This window comes from Zosterops lateralis, assembly GCF_965231275.1.
Source record: "Zosterops lateralis genome assembly, chromosome: Z".
Classification (NCBI taxonomy): domain Eukaryota; kingdom Metazoa; phylum Chordata; class Aves; order Passeriformes; family Zosteropidae; genus Zosterops; species Zosterops lateralis.
The window spans coordinates 82,284,793-82,303,559 of NC_139800.1; the positions used below are offsets into that span (position 1 = coordinate 82,284,793).

Genomic DNA, 18,767 nt, shown 5'->3' on the forward strand with positions numbered 1-18,767 from the left:
TAGGAAAAAAAAGGTGTGAATATTGTATGAGCTCCAAGGTGCTTGAAGGATAATACAGCTACTTGTTTAAAAATTCAATTAACCTTATCTTTCTTTAACTTGATTTATTAATAATCCTACAGATAAATTGCCAGTTTTTAAAAAGTCATGTTATCTTTTGAATACATCCTGTATGACAAGCCTTAAAAACGACTTCAAAGAAGCCTAACCCTTATTTTGCATGCTTACCTCATTTAAAGAAAGAACAAAATGCAGTTCAGAGCATGATTTCTGTAAAATACCAATAGTCTGATCTAGTGCTCCCGCAAGTGAACTATTGGGTACTCAAGTACCATGGGAAAAACATTTAATGTTTCCATTCACCCTATGAAAGAAACATGAAAACAGTTTTTAAGCAATCAATGTAGTGTAAAGTCATAGCCTCCAACGTGTACATCATTCCATCAGATCTCAAATCAAATCTGCACTATTTCCAAACCTGGCTTTGCATGGACACAGAGCACAAAGACATGAACTGATATAAACTTGGTAACACAGGTACCCATACTGGCAATTACAGGTGTCCTTGCGCTGAAAACAGCCAAGAGAATTCTCAGGAAATCCAAGCTAAAAGTGAACTGTTTTTCTTGGAAAAAAATACTGAAAGAAAACACAGGGCAACACATTTGCAAGCAAACCTTTAATATTCATCAAGCAATTTCCTTGTAAACATAGATAAGAGATTAAACTGCGATCCCCATTTTTAAAAGACAAGCAGGGTAGGTCACTCCACTTAGTTCTTTTACAGATGTGCAGATGTTAAATAAATCACCATACACTCATGCATCCCAATACACAGGGAAATTACAGCTAAATAAAGAGACAGCCTGCTTATATATATATATATATATATATATATATATAATAACTGCTCAATCACAGGCGTCCAGAGGTTACAGCTGATGAACACTAGCAACATTTCAGCCACGTGTTTTTCTGAGGGCTTTGGGATTAGGCACACACAGACACACATGTACCAGTACCTATCCAACAAAGGGTGCAAACACTAACCCTGAAATACAAACTGGACAGTGGACATGATGCAGGACAAAGAGAACAGTATCAGTTATGCTGTAAAAAAATAAATAAATTCCCCTTTCTGGCCAGGAGCCAGGTTCAGGGCAGGCACGGGCACCACAAGACTCTACAGAGCCTGGCTGTGGCACGGCCAGGCAGAGCTCAATGTTCATGACTCAATGGCAATTTTTATTTACTTACAGTATTTAAGCACTGCTGGAACTGGCTCTACCTTCATGAGGAAGTTTAAACCCCAACTCATCAACTCTAAAGATACAACTGATCTACTGGGTGTGCATTTTAAAGTAAATCCATAAGTACGTGATAAATACTTTTCATATCTGATCTCAAGCATGGTTCAAAAGAAGTGCAAGTTTAACATGGTCATTTACAACAGCTTTCTCATTTTATCATACAAACTAGGTTTATAAATAGTTCAATAAATTTTATTGTATAAATGCTTCATGATTTATTGTTACAAAATGCATAGTTTACAGCTATCACACTAATTTTAATCCTATTAACTGGGATCAATGCAGACCTTTGGAACTATCAGTTGAACTTTCTCTCCACCATAAACCCCCTCAGTTGATGGTCATTTAAACTTCTCAGATCCCAAACTTCAAAAAGTAGCTATTGGCTTCCTAAAGGCCCAAACAGTGCAACAAATCCAGGGAGACTAATAACAGAAATGTTCCATTTATGACTTTGAATTTTGCTGGGACATCTGGCATTAAGTTTAAATTTTGTCATTTTCCTGACTCGAGTAAATGAAGTCACTAGTGAAAATGTGTCATCTGTTAGGTCTTACTAAAAAAACGAATGTAAAATAGTTCCATGTGAGGAACATCTTCTGGATTGTATTCCCTACTTGATTATGGCATCAGTTTCAAAACCATACAATAAAGCCACTCCAGAACTGTCAATATTATTGCTTTTAAATTCCATTCACAAGACCACTGTGAAGGACAGATGGTGAGCCCCACCTTCAGCTGTTTAATAAGCAGAGAGCCAAGGATTTTTAATAGAAATCATCTTCTAACTAGTAAACAAACTTGTACTTTTTTCTTTTGCTTAGTTTTGACTTGTTGCCTCTTTGAAAGATGGAAGATTCTTTCCAAGATGTAAATTGTCTCAATAAATCATGAATAATATTTTAGCACTTTCAATTCAGATGGTTCTGTATTTTTTTGTTTAGCTACAAACCCCACTGGATCTGGTGGACCTATGACTGTTTTAAAAGTGCCTCAGCTATCAAGAAAACTACTTTAAAAGCTGATCCAAGCTAAGGAAAGTAAGGCAAAGGTAAATAACACATCTCTGGGGGTTTTAAACCTCTTTTTCTTACAGTTCCTCCCTTATGTCCTAGTTTGGGTCAACCTCCTCCTAAGAGAAAACCGTTCGTTCGTTCATTCATTAATTCATTCACTCATTCATTCTTCCTTTGCAACAGCAGCACCATCTCCACTACTGTTCTCCTCAGCTGAGGCTTCAGGCTTTGTCTCTGGTGAATTATTCAATCCAGACTCTTCTGGCTCAATCTCATCTTCATCATAAATAATATCTTCTGGATTCGGTGGTGCGGGGCAAAATTCCTCTGTTGGAAACATTTCTCGGAAAATAGTCTCAGCCTGTTCAGGAAAAAGAAGAATAACATAAACTTTACCTTGAAATGTACCACCCTGAAGCAATATTTTACAGATATTTAAGATTAACCTCCGTTCTTTCAAATCAATAGTGATTTAGTACTTTGACAGTATTGTAAACACATGGGAAATCCATTCCTTCTTGCAGACCTCGAAAGAGAAAAAGCAATTTATCTTTTTACATTGTTCTACTAGGAAGTCACAGCATGGGGCTTTGTAAAAAATGCTGGTCACTCTATGTTGTATTGGGAACAAGAAAGAGGACTTTTCTGGAAGCAAACTGATCTTTTACACTATGAAACTACCCTTACCTACAGTCCAAGGCAAAGCACAGGAAAGATCCTGGCTCTTTCCAGAGAGAGGGATCCATTTCACATAACAAGGAAACCCAGGGAATTGTACATATATATATAGTCCATATCATGGCTATGTGGGTTTCCTTGTTAAATTAAAAAACTGCAAAAAAATTTCTATATCTCCCTTTCTGAACAGTTTAAACATAGCCCAGCTGAGAACTACTCTTATCCAATGGAATTTTACCATTGAAAATACATCCCAATATATTTGTGGTTTATTAAAAATTCCTATGATTCCAACGTATTACATGCACAGAGCTTTGTGTACACAGACAGTACGTGTGAAAAGAAATGTATTTTAGATAAAAGAGACAGATCTAGTTCAAGGAATTAATTTACAATGGCACTTGCTCTTCATGCCATCAAGGTTTAGAAATTAAATACGCACAAGTTTTTTGGCCACTGCAATGGAAGATATTAAAAAGAAACATGTTCTTGGAACATCAATGTGGCTGTTATTACAACATGGACAATACAACTACAAAATCTGTGAGAAAAAAGAACCAAAGGAATACAACTCTAGGATTCCAGAGAAACAGACACTTTAAACAAACAAAGGAGGCCAAAAATCCTTTAAAACCCCACAAGAATGCAAGTAGCTCTATTACCTAGTGTTAAAAACTTTTACATGTGCCTGTACAAATAACCCATCTATAAGATTATCTTATCAACAAATTCAAAATTTAAAAAGCCTGAGATGTTGGGAATTCATTTACTGAATCCACATGCCCTCCACATTTCCATCAAGGCTTCCTTTTCCAAATCCTTAAGCTTCCAAGGCAAACCCAGACACGTGAAGCAGATCATGGGTCTGGGCTGGGTTTCTAGGAAGGCAGAGGAATATTCCCTTTGCATTGTCTGCTCAGTGACCTATCCCCAAAGGCAGCCTGTGATGAGAGCTCCCACACAGGCAGGAATGCTGTTAATCCTGATATTCCTCCTGCTTCAGGCCCTGCCCTGCCAAGCTGACAGGGCTCACTTAGTACCACCTGCAAAGGCCCCTTACACCATGAGGAATCCTGGAGAAGAGGGAATTGTTTGCAGGTGAATCCATCCCTTAGCTTGTACCCAAGAGCTCTGTGGGATGAACTCCACTGCCCACCAGCACTAGGTTTCCATCAGCAGCATGTGTATGCAGAACTCCACTATTAACTGCTGAAATGACCTGTCTACTCTCAGCTCAATTTCATTTTTCATTCTCCTTCCTAAATTTTACTCTTCCATACTCATGCAAAACTACTTCAAACTTTTTATATTGCTGTAGGAAAAAATGGACAATTATGTTCTCTACTTCAAAATCATGTTTTTGTCATTTGAAAGCCTTGCCTAGTAAGTGTGGGTAACAAGGAGGTACAACATCCTAAAAGGCTGGGGTTTAACTTTTTGAAGGCAAGAGAAAAAGTTTTCATTTCAAGTTTCCACTTGTCTTTGCTACTCCAAAAATACATTTTAATTATTATTGTATTTAATAGAATACTGAGGGAAGATGTTGTATTTTGAACGAAATATATGACAAACTAGAGCAGACAAGCACTTCCTATGCAGCTCTCAACAATTATTCAGTTCAATCAGTCAGCAAATATGCATTCCAAAAATGGTCCAAAACAGTTACAAGGTTGAACATGGGGAGAAATTCTCGTGGGAACAACATGGGAAGAATGTTATGTAGGACATCATGACACTGATTACAACTGAACAATTTAATGGTATAGAGCACTTTCAGGTCTCCCAAGTTTTTAAGTTAATCATATCCAGCTGAAGCAATACAGAATGAACAATAATAATTTAATGAATCTTTCATTATAACACTTTGCTATTTAATGTATGTAATTAAGGTAGACAATAGTTCCTTCAACATTTAGTAGTATCAGCTGAGAAATGTGTATCCAGTTGAATCCAGCATTAATACACAGATATGTAAAGCCCTTGCATAGCAATTCCAGTAAGCTGGAGTTGAATAGAACTAAATTCTGTTCCTGTTTTACTGCATCCCAGCCTGTGGAAAAACTGTGTGGACTTTCACAGCAACTTTTACAGGGATCATGACCAAACTAACAACACCTGATTAACTCTGAAATCCTTCCAGATACAGAAAATAAACAGGTTAAAGGACAAATATTGTCCTGACAGTTTTAGTACATCCTCTCATGACCATGAAGATGCCTCAGAAGTCTGAAATATGTCAGGGAATATATTACTTTAGCTCATAATAATTCATGTCAGGATGCAGCAGTGAAAACACAAAAAACTGGAAGCCAGATGCTTTACTGGATCCGCACACAGAGACTTTGAAAGGATCATAAATGGCATCTTCATTTCATTCAGCCTGTCCTCGGGGCAAGTAAATGCAACCATCAGCATTAATTCAGTATCACACCAGGAACTGAACACAGAATTACAATAAAACAAGAGGGCAGTAATTTGTATATGAGGTGTAGATTGAGAGTTGTCTCTAGGAGCTGTGGTCTTGCCTTTCCAATAATGCATCAGCAGTGCAATCACACAGCATGACAATCAGAATTCAGTAATACTGATGGTAATGAAGAAAGAAATCACAGCAAGTATCACTAAAACACTAATCCCAAAATGACTAGAGAAATCAGATATAATTTTCCAAGCTATCCTTAAGACTAATAATGCACACTGGGTTTTTTTAAGCTGTTCTGATCCATGAGTTTGCAAATATCTCCTGTTCGGAGATTCCCACCCCATTCCTAGGAGGGTGAAAGTGATTTGGGAGTAGAAGACACATCAACTTACAGCTATTTCCTCTCTCCACTTGTCTACAAGGTCCCTGCAGGGTGTGACTGATGCTTCATCTCCAGTCTATTCTTCACTTTGTTCTCACACACGACTTAGAATTATAAACATATTTACACTGAAATATTTTCCACTTTAATTCGTGACCATTTGTTTCAAAATTTAAATCAGGTTGAAAAAAAATGCATCCTCTATTTTTGTTTAAAAGGCAGTGATTTAGGCTCTTGATGGTTCCTCCTTGGAGATCTGCTTAGCACCTCTCTCATTGATGGCCAACAGTCTGAACACAAAGGCTGAACTAGAGCACAAAGATATTTAAACAGGGCCTGATCTATCCCATCATTGTTCAGTGGTAAGAAAAGCTCTTAGAGAAGACAAACCTGAATGTTAGCAATGTTAGAATCAGAAATAGGTGGGGTTTAAGTGTATTTAATCAGTTTTTAACATACCGTGTTTTAAACAACAGTTTGAAAAAATCAAATTTAGAAAGGAACTCACAATTTAAAACTGCTGCCATAATAATTGTCTTGCATTATTTTTTGTCTTTACAGTTCTTTATCCCTCTGGGAGGCAAATTATTGCCTTGTAAAGCAAAATGAAGGATACTATTAGCTCTTAATGACACTGTTCTGACCCTGCAGTTCAGGCTATGTCAGCCTTTCCACTTCAAATTCTTATTTTTAAGAGGTTTATGACTTAGTCATAAAAAATCCCGCAACTGGTTAGAAGATGGCATGCACATTGTCTGAATGTGGGCCATCAAAAACACAGATTTAAAAATGCCTAGTGACACTTAATCCTCCACAGCTGTGAAGTGTTCTCGTCTCTTTGAAAGTGCCCTGACACCACAGGGGCTGCTGGAGTAGATCTGACCAAGAATTTGTACCTTCCTTATCCAGGGGATCTCTGAAAGGAAAATTCTGTATTACAGTGATAACAAGGCAAAGAGAAGTAAAACTGAGGCAGGAGGCCTAATCTACACATTATGAATTGTGTTGGGTTTTTCCCCAGTAAGTTTCTGGTTATGTCCTGCAAGTATTAAACTTCTTTGGTGATACTTTCAACTTGAACTGTAGACAGGATTTTCTGGCTTTGACTTCTACTGTATCTTCTCTTTTACCTTCCAGGTGAAAGACTGTGACTATTTCCTGATCTCTTCATCTACCTAGTATTATAATCTTGCACAGTTACCATGTATATTTTTGTACAGAACAACCCAGACTGCACTGGACTTATTTCTTTAAAATTAAAATTCTGCAGTCAAAATCTGCTCTGCCCAACCTGTTTGACAGCACAGTCGTTTCCTAAAGCAGAGTCTGGCCCAGAGCAGACATAAACGTTGGGGGGTAAGCCAGCATAGGAACTCTTCTCAACTCCTGAAGAATCCCTCATGTTGAAGTAGACTGCCCAGAGGACTCTGGGTTTCTCCAGTTCTTCATTTTCAGTCTCTGAAAAGGAAAAGGAGTGCTTGCAGTAATCAGTGTAGTTGTATCATGAGGTAGACATGTACTCTAGCATACTGGAAATCAAATTTTTACCATGGAATTACTATAATTATGTATTTTTGTTCTTAAAAAAGCCCGTTATTTAACTTTCTGAGATTCTCCTTCATCATTCTTTCCCTTTCCTTTCCAAGTACGGCTACGCAAACTCTCCTCTCTCTGCACACCCTGCACCAGACCAGCAGCAGTTATCACTACCAGCACCCTACCAAGAACCCTGGTTTAAATTTAACACCTCTCACATTATCTGCTTCACTGGGGATGAACTCCCAGAGCCCATGACAGACTGAGCAGGTCCTCCCCGGCCTCTGCCAGCTCAAAGGAACTGCACTCCCTGCACAGATATTTCTGATGTGTCATTTCTTCCCCTCGTTTCAGACTTTATCTTTGCACGTAGAATCTCTAATTGTGGCAGTGCTGCTAAATGAAAATAAATGACTAATTTGTATTTATCTGCATTTCCTGAGGGTTGTACTGTGCTGCAATACTCATCAAGAATACAAAATTATCACCAATTCAGCCTCCTTGCTCATAATCCATGCCTCCTTGACGTATTTGCACATTCCTATGATCCCTCTGCAAACAGGCAGAGAAAGCTCTGGGAAGATGAAGGTCACTTTTTAACAGTGCACAATGCAGTGGAGGAATACACAGCACAGATTCTGAGCTTAACTGATACTATTTGTTCAGAATATTTGCTGCCCCTTTCTTGTATTTTGCTTCCTCTAAAGTAAATGAAGCTTGTAAAGACCTTGTGAGATTTACTTCTTTCCAAGGAAGAAACTTCTTGATAACTATGGCATTCAAAACAGTATTTTAAAGCAGTTGAATTACAAGAAAAAAGATAAATCTATTGCTATTCCTTCAGTATCTTTTCATAACTGTCAAATAGTTAAAAAAAAAATAGGTGCTACTCACACTGAACAGTTTGAAATATAAATTAAATTCATCAGCCTGTGAAAGTCTGAGCCTTAATACAGGGCAAGATGCTCTTTAATATATTTAAAAGTTCACATTGCTCATAAAAGTTACTTCTTCCTCATTTAGGCAGGAAAATGAATGGAGTCCTCTTCTCCAGGTGACTTTGCCTCTTTGACCTGCCATGGCCCAGTGCTCACTTTATCTGGTGATTCATTTTCAATAACTCCAACAGTATTTGTTCTGACATTTTAATTAAAATACGACCACTACCTCATCCTGATGATAAAAAGGCCTATGTGTCAGGGAAAACTGGCTTTTCAGTGCCTCAGTGCACCTGAGGACCCCTATGATCACAGAGTTCCTACAGAAGAATTTCAGTCAGCTTCTAAACAATCTATCATTTCGAAACTGGATCACTTTAAACATTAAGATTAATGCTATCCCTCCCCAAGTGATTAGAAGACACTAAGCTGGTCTTCTCTTCACCAGGTCTTTGAAACACATGGCACTGTCTTGAAAATTGAAGGTAGAAGTTAAATATTAAAAGGGGAAAATTAACAGGCTTTAACACATACACAAATGAGAAATGTTTGCAACTCTCCAGTCTAATAAAGTTTTCTATTTACAAACCCAAGTTGTTTTCTAAATATTACAAGGAAACCAATTATAAATATTATAAAGTACTCCCACATCTTAGTAGGTATACCAACAAAACCCCTGTCACTAGGAGCTGGGCATTGTTTTCTCTCAGAAGTGTGATTTACTGCCTTAAACTTGTGATTTACTGTATTTAAACTACTTTTGCTAGGGTTAGAACACAGCGGCATCTCTCACACACACATCACCTACACTGTGAGCACCGACTACCACAAATATGGGTACATTCAAGACCTCAGGATTAAATTTCAAAAACTTGTGTGGAATTAGCCCAAGTGTTTCAGGAACAAGTTCCCTCTAGGCAGCAACTGCTCCATCAACAGCTGCTTTCCTCTGGGGTGTGGAATTGTCCACATGTGAAGGCCAAAGTTTAAAAAAGTAGCCAAGGTTTCCTTGAATTTAGGGCCAAGTAGTTAATTATTGGAAATCTATCTTTGTGATAACAATATAGAACAACTTTATGCTTCCACTGCTTACAGCAGAACCCAGAGAATTTCAATTCAAACAGCAAACAGGGGGACATTTCAAGACAAGAGGCTGAGCAGTGGCCTGAGAATAAGAGGCAAAAACAACCCAAGCAGCTTCCACAATTTCACAAATATTTCATTTCACTACTGCATGTTTCAAGGATGTGCTGAACAGCAAGTATGTTTGATGGAAAAACAGAGAGTGTGAAATAAAAAGGTCCCAGACACTGAGAGTCATATCCTTGGATACTGTAGTTAAACCACAGCTGAAGAAGTCAGTAACAGCTACTTTAGCAAATTATATTTATGCAAGATAATGTCATGATACCTCATTTATTTATTTTTACCTTTTTCTGTATTTAGATTGAATAACTTCTGTACAACAGGCTCTAAATCTTCCCTTGCAGTTTTAGTTGATGGACAGGTTAGATGGACTAAATCTGGTAAAAGAGAACACAAATTAATTCTAATCACCATCACACAGACAGATAAACAATATTTACAATTTTTATAAGGCACAGCAGGCTTTTAGAAATCACAATTCTTCATAAAATCTTTTCCTTTAAGCCAGGGAAGTGCTGTACTATGGACATACAGTGTATGTACAGCACAAAGGGAAATTCTCTGGGAACATCTCAGAATTCTCTGAGTCACTTCTATGGTGTACACAGTGACTGTGCAATCCTTTGTACAACATTTTATTCATCCAATTCTTAGATGAGAGGAACTATTGCTGAACTATTAATTTATTTGTTCTGTTTCTGCAGTTGCTGCCTCCTTGGACAATCACTTGATGCAGCTCCTGACCCTTTTCTGTTCCATTGGCCTCTGCTCAGACACAGAACCAGCTGCTTTACCACACCTGATTTTCCAGCCATTCATTCATTTAAAAGCCTCACCTCAAAGCTTTTCATAAAATCACCTTACTGGACTCATTTGCACCTGGAAACTTCTCACCAGAGAAATGTCCATCAGAGAATCATGAAGGAATTTAACATTGTACAAAGTTTAAACTGATTAGTTTTTTCTTCATTACTGTAAATTTCTGTTCCATCTAAAAGCAGTGCACAGCTCTGGTATTATTTTAAATCTAGATGACATTTCTGTCTCTTCTCTCTGAAGCCCGGCTGTATTTGTTGTCATTATTTTCCAGTACATCACACGGATCTTGACCCTGGTTCCATCAGGAACAGAAACTTAACCCTTCATGCTCCTCTGCTTTCAGGATGCACACACACAGGCTCTATTCAAACATTATTATTCATTTTTTCATTCAACCCAGATCAAACCTTCTGTCTGAAGGAATACGTACTAAAATAAGGAAAAGAGTGCTGATAATTAAAGTCTTCCCCTAATCTTAACAGATGCTTCCAACCCCAAACACCATAATGTAATCTATTCTTTCCTCAAAAAGCCCAGCCATAAGTCACTAAACTTCACATCATTTACTTTCTATAAAATCTTTTTTATTATCTTTAAGGCTATGGTTATGAGTCATAGTCATCAGTACATATTTTGATTATATTTGATTTACTCAGGTATAACTGCATTAGTTACAGTGGTTGCCAACATTTGTCTTCAAGTAATTCTCCCAGCAGGAAGAACGATGAGTTCAGTTCCTGATTTCATCATTACAGTCTCCATTTTTAGGGCAAGTGAAGGAGTTTGGTTCCACTCAAGTGGCAATACAGATGATGTGCCTGTCATTTGGGCGGTGTGATCAAAGAGTAGATGTATTTGTATACTTATCTTAAATAATTGTTCCAAGGAGAAATCAGTCAGGTTAAAACCCATTTACAGATAATGATGTAAAAGTTTTTTTAAAAATTATGAAATATGTCCCAGAACTGGAACTCAGCTATGGCTAATACAGAACTTAATTATTTCAATATATGAAGACAAATTTCATTATGAAAGGCAGTACCTTCTCCTCCGAAATGAAAGGAATTTATGGAGAAAAGTAAATAACAGAAACCTTAATATTTCAGTCCCATAAAAATCCTCCTGAAACTAATACTTTAGATCTATGGAACCTCAATCCTTCAGTAGTTTCACTTCCTGCTGTATATATTTTGTGAAACCTTAATAAAAAGAATTCAGCTATTTAAATGATAAATATTAACAATATGTTTTACAGCACTAAGTTATTAATTACAAGCTTATATTATTTTTACTATTATTTAGTAAGAAATACAACTTTGAATGACTTAATAATTTACTTTACTCTTCTTTCATATGCAAAGAACTTAGTTCAAGGCTATTTAAGAGCAAAATTAATTGGTTATTATTACAGTTACTTCTTTCTCGTTAAAAAGAATTAGGTATGGTAACCTCTAATTCTATTCCAATAAATACCCAAAATGAACATTTTATTGCTCAGTTATTTCAAGTTCACATAAAATACCAACAACAGAATCCTTTCAGAAGATAAAAAGCTCCCAAATACAATGTATTTCAGGTATTTCCATTTAATAGCTCAGCCAAGGGGGCTTATTTTCAAAAAAGAAAAACCCCAACAAAATGACATTACCAGGAAGATTCATGTGCTTTGGAATATTATTTTTATCTCCTGAAGAAGGATTTATTCCTGTGTAAGTGAAAATGAGTCCATGAAGCTCCACAATGGCAGGAAGCCACCTGTGTTCCCTGTGCTCTGTGCAGCAGAGGAACAACACACAGAGAATTTCAGTTCTGCTCCAGAGCTGCCAAAGGGGAAAATCTCCTTTACTTACAGGTGTCCTTCATGCATGTCATGGTGGAGGAGCACAGCTCGATGACACAAACTGCTGCTCTGCCCGGCTCCAGGGGAGGCACCGTCAGAATGGAAACCTGGGGAGCAGAAAGCAGAGCCTGAGGGAAAGCAGAGTGTCCTGGAAGATGTGGCAGCCACCACAATCATCACCACAGCTGAAAAGGAACTGCAATTACATTATTTTCTAGTTTAGTAGGACAGAACAAACACAACACTGATTAATACTCTCTAAAATTAAGGACTGCAAAGACTGACAAAGCAGATCCAAAGAAGCATCTTAAATGGTACAGTGAGAACTTCAAACAGCAAAAAGGAATGTTTAAAAAAACAAAGGAATCTTGAACATTCAGACAAGATAAATAATTAACAGAATAGTAAGAGTAACATTTTATTAACAAGCAAGCAAAATTAAAGGCAGTAGTTTAGAAATTCTATTAATTATAGTGTGAGCCAAACAGGAAAATCCCAGTCATTGAACTAAAGTAAAATTTGTAATAGTTTTATGGATACTAAGACAAATTAACCATTACTAGTACATAAAGCTGACTAAAGATCTTGATTCAAGCACAAACAAAACTGAATGAATGACTTAATTCCTAGCAACAACTAAATATTAACACATGAGACAAAGTGATACAGAATTGGTGTGTACCTGCTGCTCTGAGTCTGTGTTCAGTATAGACTGATCTGTAATGAGCACTGCTCTGGAGATCTGCCTACAATTAAATAAAACAATGATGGAAAAATAATGATATAATAAATTTAATTATGCAAAATGAAAACAAAACAGTAAAAACCAGCAATTTAGAATCATAATTTTGGTAATACCAGGGCTATTTCACTATATATTCTCTATTACTATGATTCTTGATGGGATATTTTGCCTGGTGCTGAAGCAGAAACACACCTGGAACACCAGTGTAATATTTTCAACGACCAAAACAGCTGATGAATTAGTGAGTCAGTGCAGTTGTATCAGACAGTCTGCTTCTGCTTTTTAAGAAGTTCTGCCTGTTTGATCAAGCTTGGCAGCAGCATATTAAGGCCTTGTGATGTTCTGGAGAGCACAGAAGCCTTGGGATGCAGGGGAAGTGCAGCAGGGTGCAGTTCCCCCATCACCTGCAGTTTGTGCTCCTGCAGTGCCCAGGGTTGTTCCTGCTCTGCCCTCACCAGCACAGCTTTGCTGATCCCTCACCTGCTCTGCTCTGAGCCAGAGGCAGGGCCTGCCCAGGGCTTCTGGCAGCAACAATCAAACCACAGAAATCAATGAAGTTTAGTACTCGTCTAAAGCTGAACAAATTTAAAGCAAGGACAGCAACTGGCACCTTCACCTTCCAAACACATCTTAGCAAATTCGAAATTCTTAACGCATTTAGAACTCTGGGATTTTTTATATAGAAAGGGGGAATCTGATTTCAGTGCTAACTGAAGAAAACCTGAATATAGGAAGTCCACAGTATATCCTACAGTTAATAGAAAATAAATACTTCGCACAGAACTGAATTGCACTGTAAAAATAAAGGAGTGGACAAGAGGCTCCTCAGTTTAACTTGCAGGGTACTTTACACACCATTATTGAAAGAAACTGTGTTTTTCGTTTTACCACATACTTGTAACACACATTTGTGCATGTGCTCTCTGAGAGGTAACTGTCTTCCACAATAAAATAGTTGGCACTTATTCTTTGTCCAAAATGATCCACAATGGCTTTGCACCTGTTTTAAAAAAACAAACCATAGTAAGAAACTTTGATGTAAGGTAACAAAAGCATGCATAAGTTGTTAAAATTGAATTACACAGAACAATATTTGTATCTTTCAATTGATTTAGGTACTTGTTTCTTAAACATATGAACCCCAAAACCAATTCAGCTGATCACAAATCTTAGACTGACACATTCTACCTGGTATATGCAGTTTTCCACATGCAATGCCAATACAGATAATGACAGCCCAACTTTAATAAATTGGCCATTTTTACAGAAAATATAAGCTTACAACACTGGTTTATTTAAGCTTACAACATTTAGCTCTACACTTCTTACCATGATATGTAAAAAAATACAACTGTGAATTATTTTGTAGGTAGTACCTTATTGCCATGGGGTTTCTTCTCTTTCTCTCTTCTTACAAAAACCAAGTTCATTTTAATAATAATATTTAACAAATGAAATAGCAAATTAAATTAGGAGATCTGGGAAAGCTCCCTGACAAATGAGTGCATCAGACTGTGCCAGAAGTGAGTTGCTGCGTTTGTGACTAAAAATACCCTTTATCTCTAAGTTACACACAAAGGGATTAACCAAGTCCTGGTGTTTTAGGAATGACACAAATGTTCTCCATAGAACAAGGACAGAAATAGAAGTGGGACAGAAATGCAAACCACAGAAATGAACCCATTCAGTGACCTTAATTGAGAATACAAATTTCAGGGGCAAAATTCTCTATGAAAGAACAAACTTCACTTATGTATGACATAAGAAGCCACATCACATATATGACACAAAAGGGAGGCTGCACACTGATACTAAAGCAATTTCTGATTTTGCATCCATGACCTGTGTTATCTTCTACACTATCAGAACATTTTCTGCCTAAGTAAATAAAGCAAATTAGCTTTACTGAACTTTTTCTTGGGGGAATGAAAATTACTTTGTCTTAAAATTGAATTCTTCTGAATTACTTTAGCAGTGTTTCAACAAATTAAAACACAGGACTTAAACCAGTGAATGCTCAGCCAGAGATCACATACAGCTTTACCTGTGCTTTATCATAGTGCAACTTTACCAGTGGAACATCTGACACACAAGTTATGCCTTAGGAACAAACAACACTTCTGTAACTTAGAACTATTTGTCAGCTTGTGTGATTGTAATGATCTAAAACCCCAAATCTAAATAAGTAATAGCAATCAGCTCCCACCAGCTCTGGTGAACTACTTGTTCCTATAACCTGAGATGAGAATTGAAGAAGGGTGCACACAGAGTCCTCATCTGTAAATGTAAGAGGTTTATGACTATTAAACATGTTTTTGTAACACTGACTTCTAATGCTGACGTCCCAGACATCTGCCTCCTATTTTCAAATTCAACAGGTACCCTGACAACAGTACAAGCACTGTTTAACATCTAACATTCTTCAGTTTCAAATCCTATCCAACGTGTGTTTCACTTGTAACTTTAACAAGTTTCTCCTAACTGCTAACCGCAGTGATTTCATCCTTGAGCTTTCATTTGAATACTGCAAATAAACAAGGAAGTTGAGCTGCTGCAGCTCATTTCTAATTATAACCTTTCTTATTGTTTATGAAACAACTTCCCCACCACCCCCCAAACATTATGGAAGGGGAAAGGTTGATTAAATGTCATGTTGCATCACTCAAAGCCAGCAAAAGCAACGACACATTTTATTTTCCTGCTAAGTGTTGTTTCCTCTCCTTTGCTCAGGAATAGCAGCGGGTCATACGTGTGATAAGATTTTAAACTGAGAGAGAGAGAGAGCTTTTAATTTCAGTCCCACTTTACTTCAAAGGGTGATGCTGAGAAAATTTCTTTCAAGTAGTGCTTCCACACGCAGCAAACACTTCTGCACTGACATTATCAGGTCTCTGTCATCTGATCTGTGTTGCGACAATGAATCACAGCGAACCCTCCACTGACCTTCTTTCAATGTGTCTGGATAAAAGGATGAAAATTAGAATCCATCTCCTTGCAGTGCCACGAGTTATAAATGTACTTTATAGGGCTCATTATCCAAACTAATGGACTAAGGGCGACATCCTTGAAATGGACTCAGCAGCACTGACAAAGCCAGTCTGCAGTATTTCAGCAGATATGTAAATTACTGGCTGTTTGCTCTATCTTTTTATCACAGATGTATAAATGTTCATTTATCACACCTCTTCCTTTTAGAGACAGAATTATGTAATTGGAAACATATGTGAAGTGTGATCAGTATAAAATGCCCACCATTATGATGAAATTTTACGTGTACCCAAAAAAGTGACATACAAAAAACAAAGAGAAAAGCAACAATATTCAATGTGAGTTTTTTTCTCAGCCTCAGAAATACAATGTGGTTTTCATTTTCTAGCCCAGCAACACAGTTCTACCAAGAACTCAGGATGTTCTACAAACTTACTAAAACACTAGATCTAGTACAATACATAAAAACCAGATATTTTCAAAGTGCATTACTAAAACCTTAAAACAGGGATGTCTAAAATTTTTATTCTTTCACCCTGTCTTGCCTGAACTTCATTTTCAGAAACTGTAAAAAGAACTACAGAAAAAAGATAAAAATAATTGTAAAGCTGGGTATGAAATCTACTGCTCTCTGTATATACAGGCAAGGCTAGGAAAATGTGAAAAAGCAGTGTTAGCCATGTCTAGAAAAAAGTTGGAATCAACTTTGGTGGTATTGGAGACTTTTAATTAAACTCTATCCTAAAAGTTTTAGAAGAAAATCAAGGCTGTAGGTAGAAGCATGTATTTTCCTTATGTGTACTAAACCAGGAATATTAAAAATAGTGAAAAAAACACTGCCTTAAGGCATGGATGAAGCCTGGAGGACTGTGGAAGGAGCTATAAACTGCTAATGACCAGTGCACAAGGCATTTCTGCAGGGCTGAGCGAGCCATTTGTAACCTGGGGAAGCTGCCTCTGCAAGCACAGAGCCAGCTGCACTGACATCCAGATATGAATTTGCCTCTTACCAATTACTATTAATGGTCTGTTGACTCAAAAGCTCAGTAACTCATAAATAGCCTCATTAACAACTTGATAGCTGATTTTTATTAGGCAAAACACTGAAGCCCAAAGTCAAGAGGAAATACAAGCTGGTGCAGGGAGGGAATACACAGTGAGAAAGGAGATAACAGCAAGAAGGAAACAGAAGATAAAGGAAATGGATATCTTGGATGTGTTGTGTCTCTTCATATTCACTATCAGATAATTATTAAAAGCTCAATGTTTTTGAAATAATGAAAGTCTGATAAAGTCTTTAGAAGCATTTCAACAATTCTGCTCCTCAAAAATCTATCATTCTAAAACGGCACAAGTGAGCCGCAAAAGCAGCCAAAAAAAAAAAAAAAAAGCCACTTCCATCATGTTGCACCCTGTGCAACTTATATTCAGAACATAAAGGCAAGTTAATGGAAAAACAGCACTTCAGCTCTTCTGGAACACACATAACGTATAAGGAAAGCACTAATTTCAAAGGTCTTCAGAATGTGCAAAAGAAGTTGGAAACTGGAGCAACTAGTACCACTGCACAGAATGGGGCTTGGAAGTTGCTACCAACTATAAGCTTTGTCCCCTTGCAAGAGGAATTCAAGTATTTAAACACTATTGGAATATAAAGCTTCCTATAGTAACAGTTCAAAAACTAGTGTTAAAATAAATGAGTTTCTGAAAGAGGCACAGTTCAATTTGCATATGAATCATGCATTTGAAACAACACACCTGATGAAACACAAAGTCTACATCTCAAATTCTACAACTGTGCAGTGAAGTCCAGAATCTTCAGGAACTGGCAGGAAGGTAAAATCTGGAGTTTATTCCATTTCAAACAGCTACTACTTGATCAGGTTGTGAAAAATGCAGCTACAAGAACTGTGCTCAAGGAATTGCAGAGTAATTTGTAAGTAAACACACCAGCCCCTCATTTAACTACTCATTCTCCTAATAAATTGGTACTTCGTAATTTCTAAATAAATTTTCTAAATTTTCTACAAAACATATTGAACTTTGCAATTATAGAAACTAAGCTGCAGAGTCTTTAAGACAGCCAAAGTCTGCAGTTAGACAAATATCTGATAAAATGCGTATAACAGAAATATGAGAATTTGCAGAGGTGTGAAAAATACACTAAGGAAAAAACTCATGGTTGATTTTTCTTAGCTCAACTTTAAACCTGCCTACAGGCCTGATATTGTAAAAGAATTTATTCTGGAATAAGAGGGCAGCATAGTTTATGACAACAATCTGCCTAAAAACTCATTAAAGTCTTTTCTCTTGGAGTGACATGCATTATCAGCAAAGATTAATCTGATGAGTCTTTAGGTGAACTCCATTTTTAAAAATGCAATAACAGAGGGCTTTGTTGTCATCTGATGAAAATCAATTAGAGTAGGTAAGGCCACAAGGAAAACTAACATCACTCATCACCAGCCCCCCGGCAGCTGAAATGATTTGTCTTCCAAGCTTGGGTGATCAGGAGCTGTAGTAATATCACAGGGAAATTAATTTAGTTTCTATATTCTAGACCCACTTCCCTTGTTCTGGAGGACCTATACACAAATTACTTTTAATCAAGGTTGATGTGTTATTAATACCAAGGAGGATCTCGGAAGAATCTTTTTTTTTTTGAATTGACTTAAGACATTTTTCACCTGTGTTTTGTGAATAAACAGAAGGTTCCTGCTGTCAGCCTTACCGTCCTGAGGCTCTGTCCAGCACCAGGCAGCGCACGGCATGGCGGAGGCAGTAGATCCCCCCAAACACAGCACACAGCCTGCAACACAGGGAAAACAAGGGTTATTCCAGCCCTGATGACTGCAATCACTGTGAGTGGTCAGCAAGGCAAAGCACTGAGATCTTGGTAACACTGATTTACTGACACGATGGCCCCCCAAAAGAAGAAAGATGTGGA

At 37.3% G+C, this 18,767-nt stretch overlaps 1 protein-coding gene across 1 annotated transcript in view; it reads right to left on the minus strand.

Moving 5' to 3' along the window:
* Positions 1–673: 673 nt before the first annotated feature.
* LOC310923222 (rab proteins geranylgeranyltransferase component A 1-like) overlaps positions 674–18,767 on the minus strand; it is a 54,595-nt gene continuing 36,501 nt past the window's right edge. Inside the window, exons 9-15 of the mRNA XM_083884402.1 lie at positions 18,552–18,629; positions 13,728–13,832; positions 12,770–12,833; positions 12,098–12,194; positions 9,713–9,805; positions 7,100–7,266; positions 674–2,687 (exon numbers count right to left, since the gene is read on the minus strand). Of these exons, the coding sequence (XP_083740528.1) occupies positions 2,490–2,687; positions 7,100–7,266; positions 9,713–9,805; positions 12,098–12,194; positions 12,770–12,833; positions 13,728–13,832; positions 18,552–18,629 (802 nt within the window). The 3' untranslated portion in view covers positions 674–2,489. The remainder of the gene's footprint in view (positions 2,688–7,099; positions 7,267–9,712; positions 9,806–12,097; positions 12,195–12,769; positions 12,834–13,727; positions 13,833–18,551; positions 18,630–18,767) is intronic.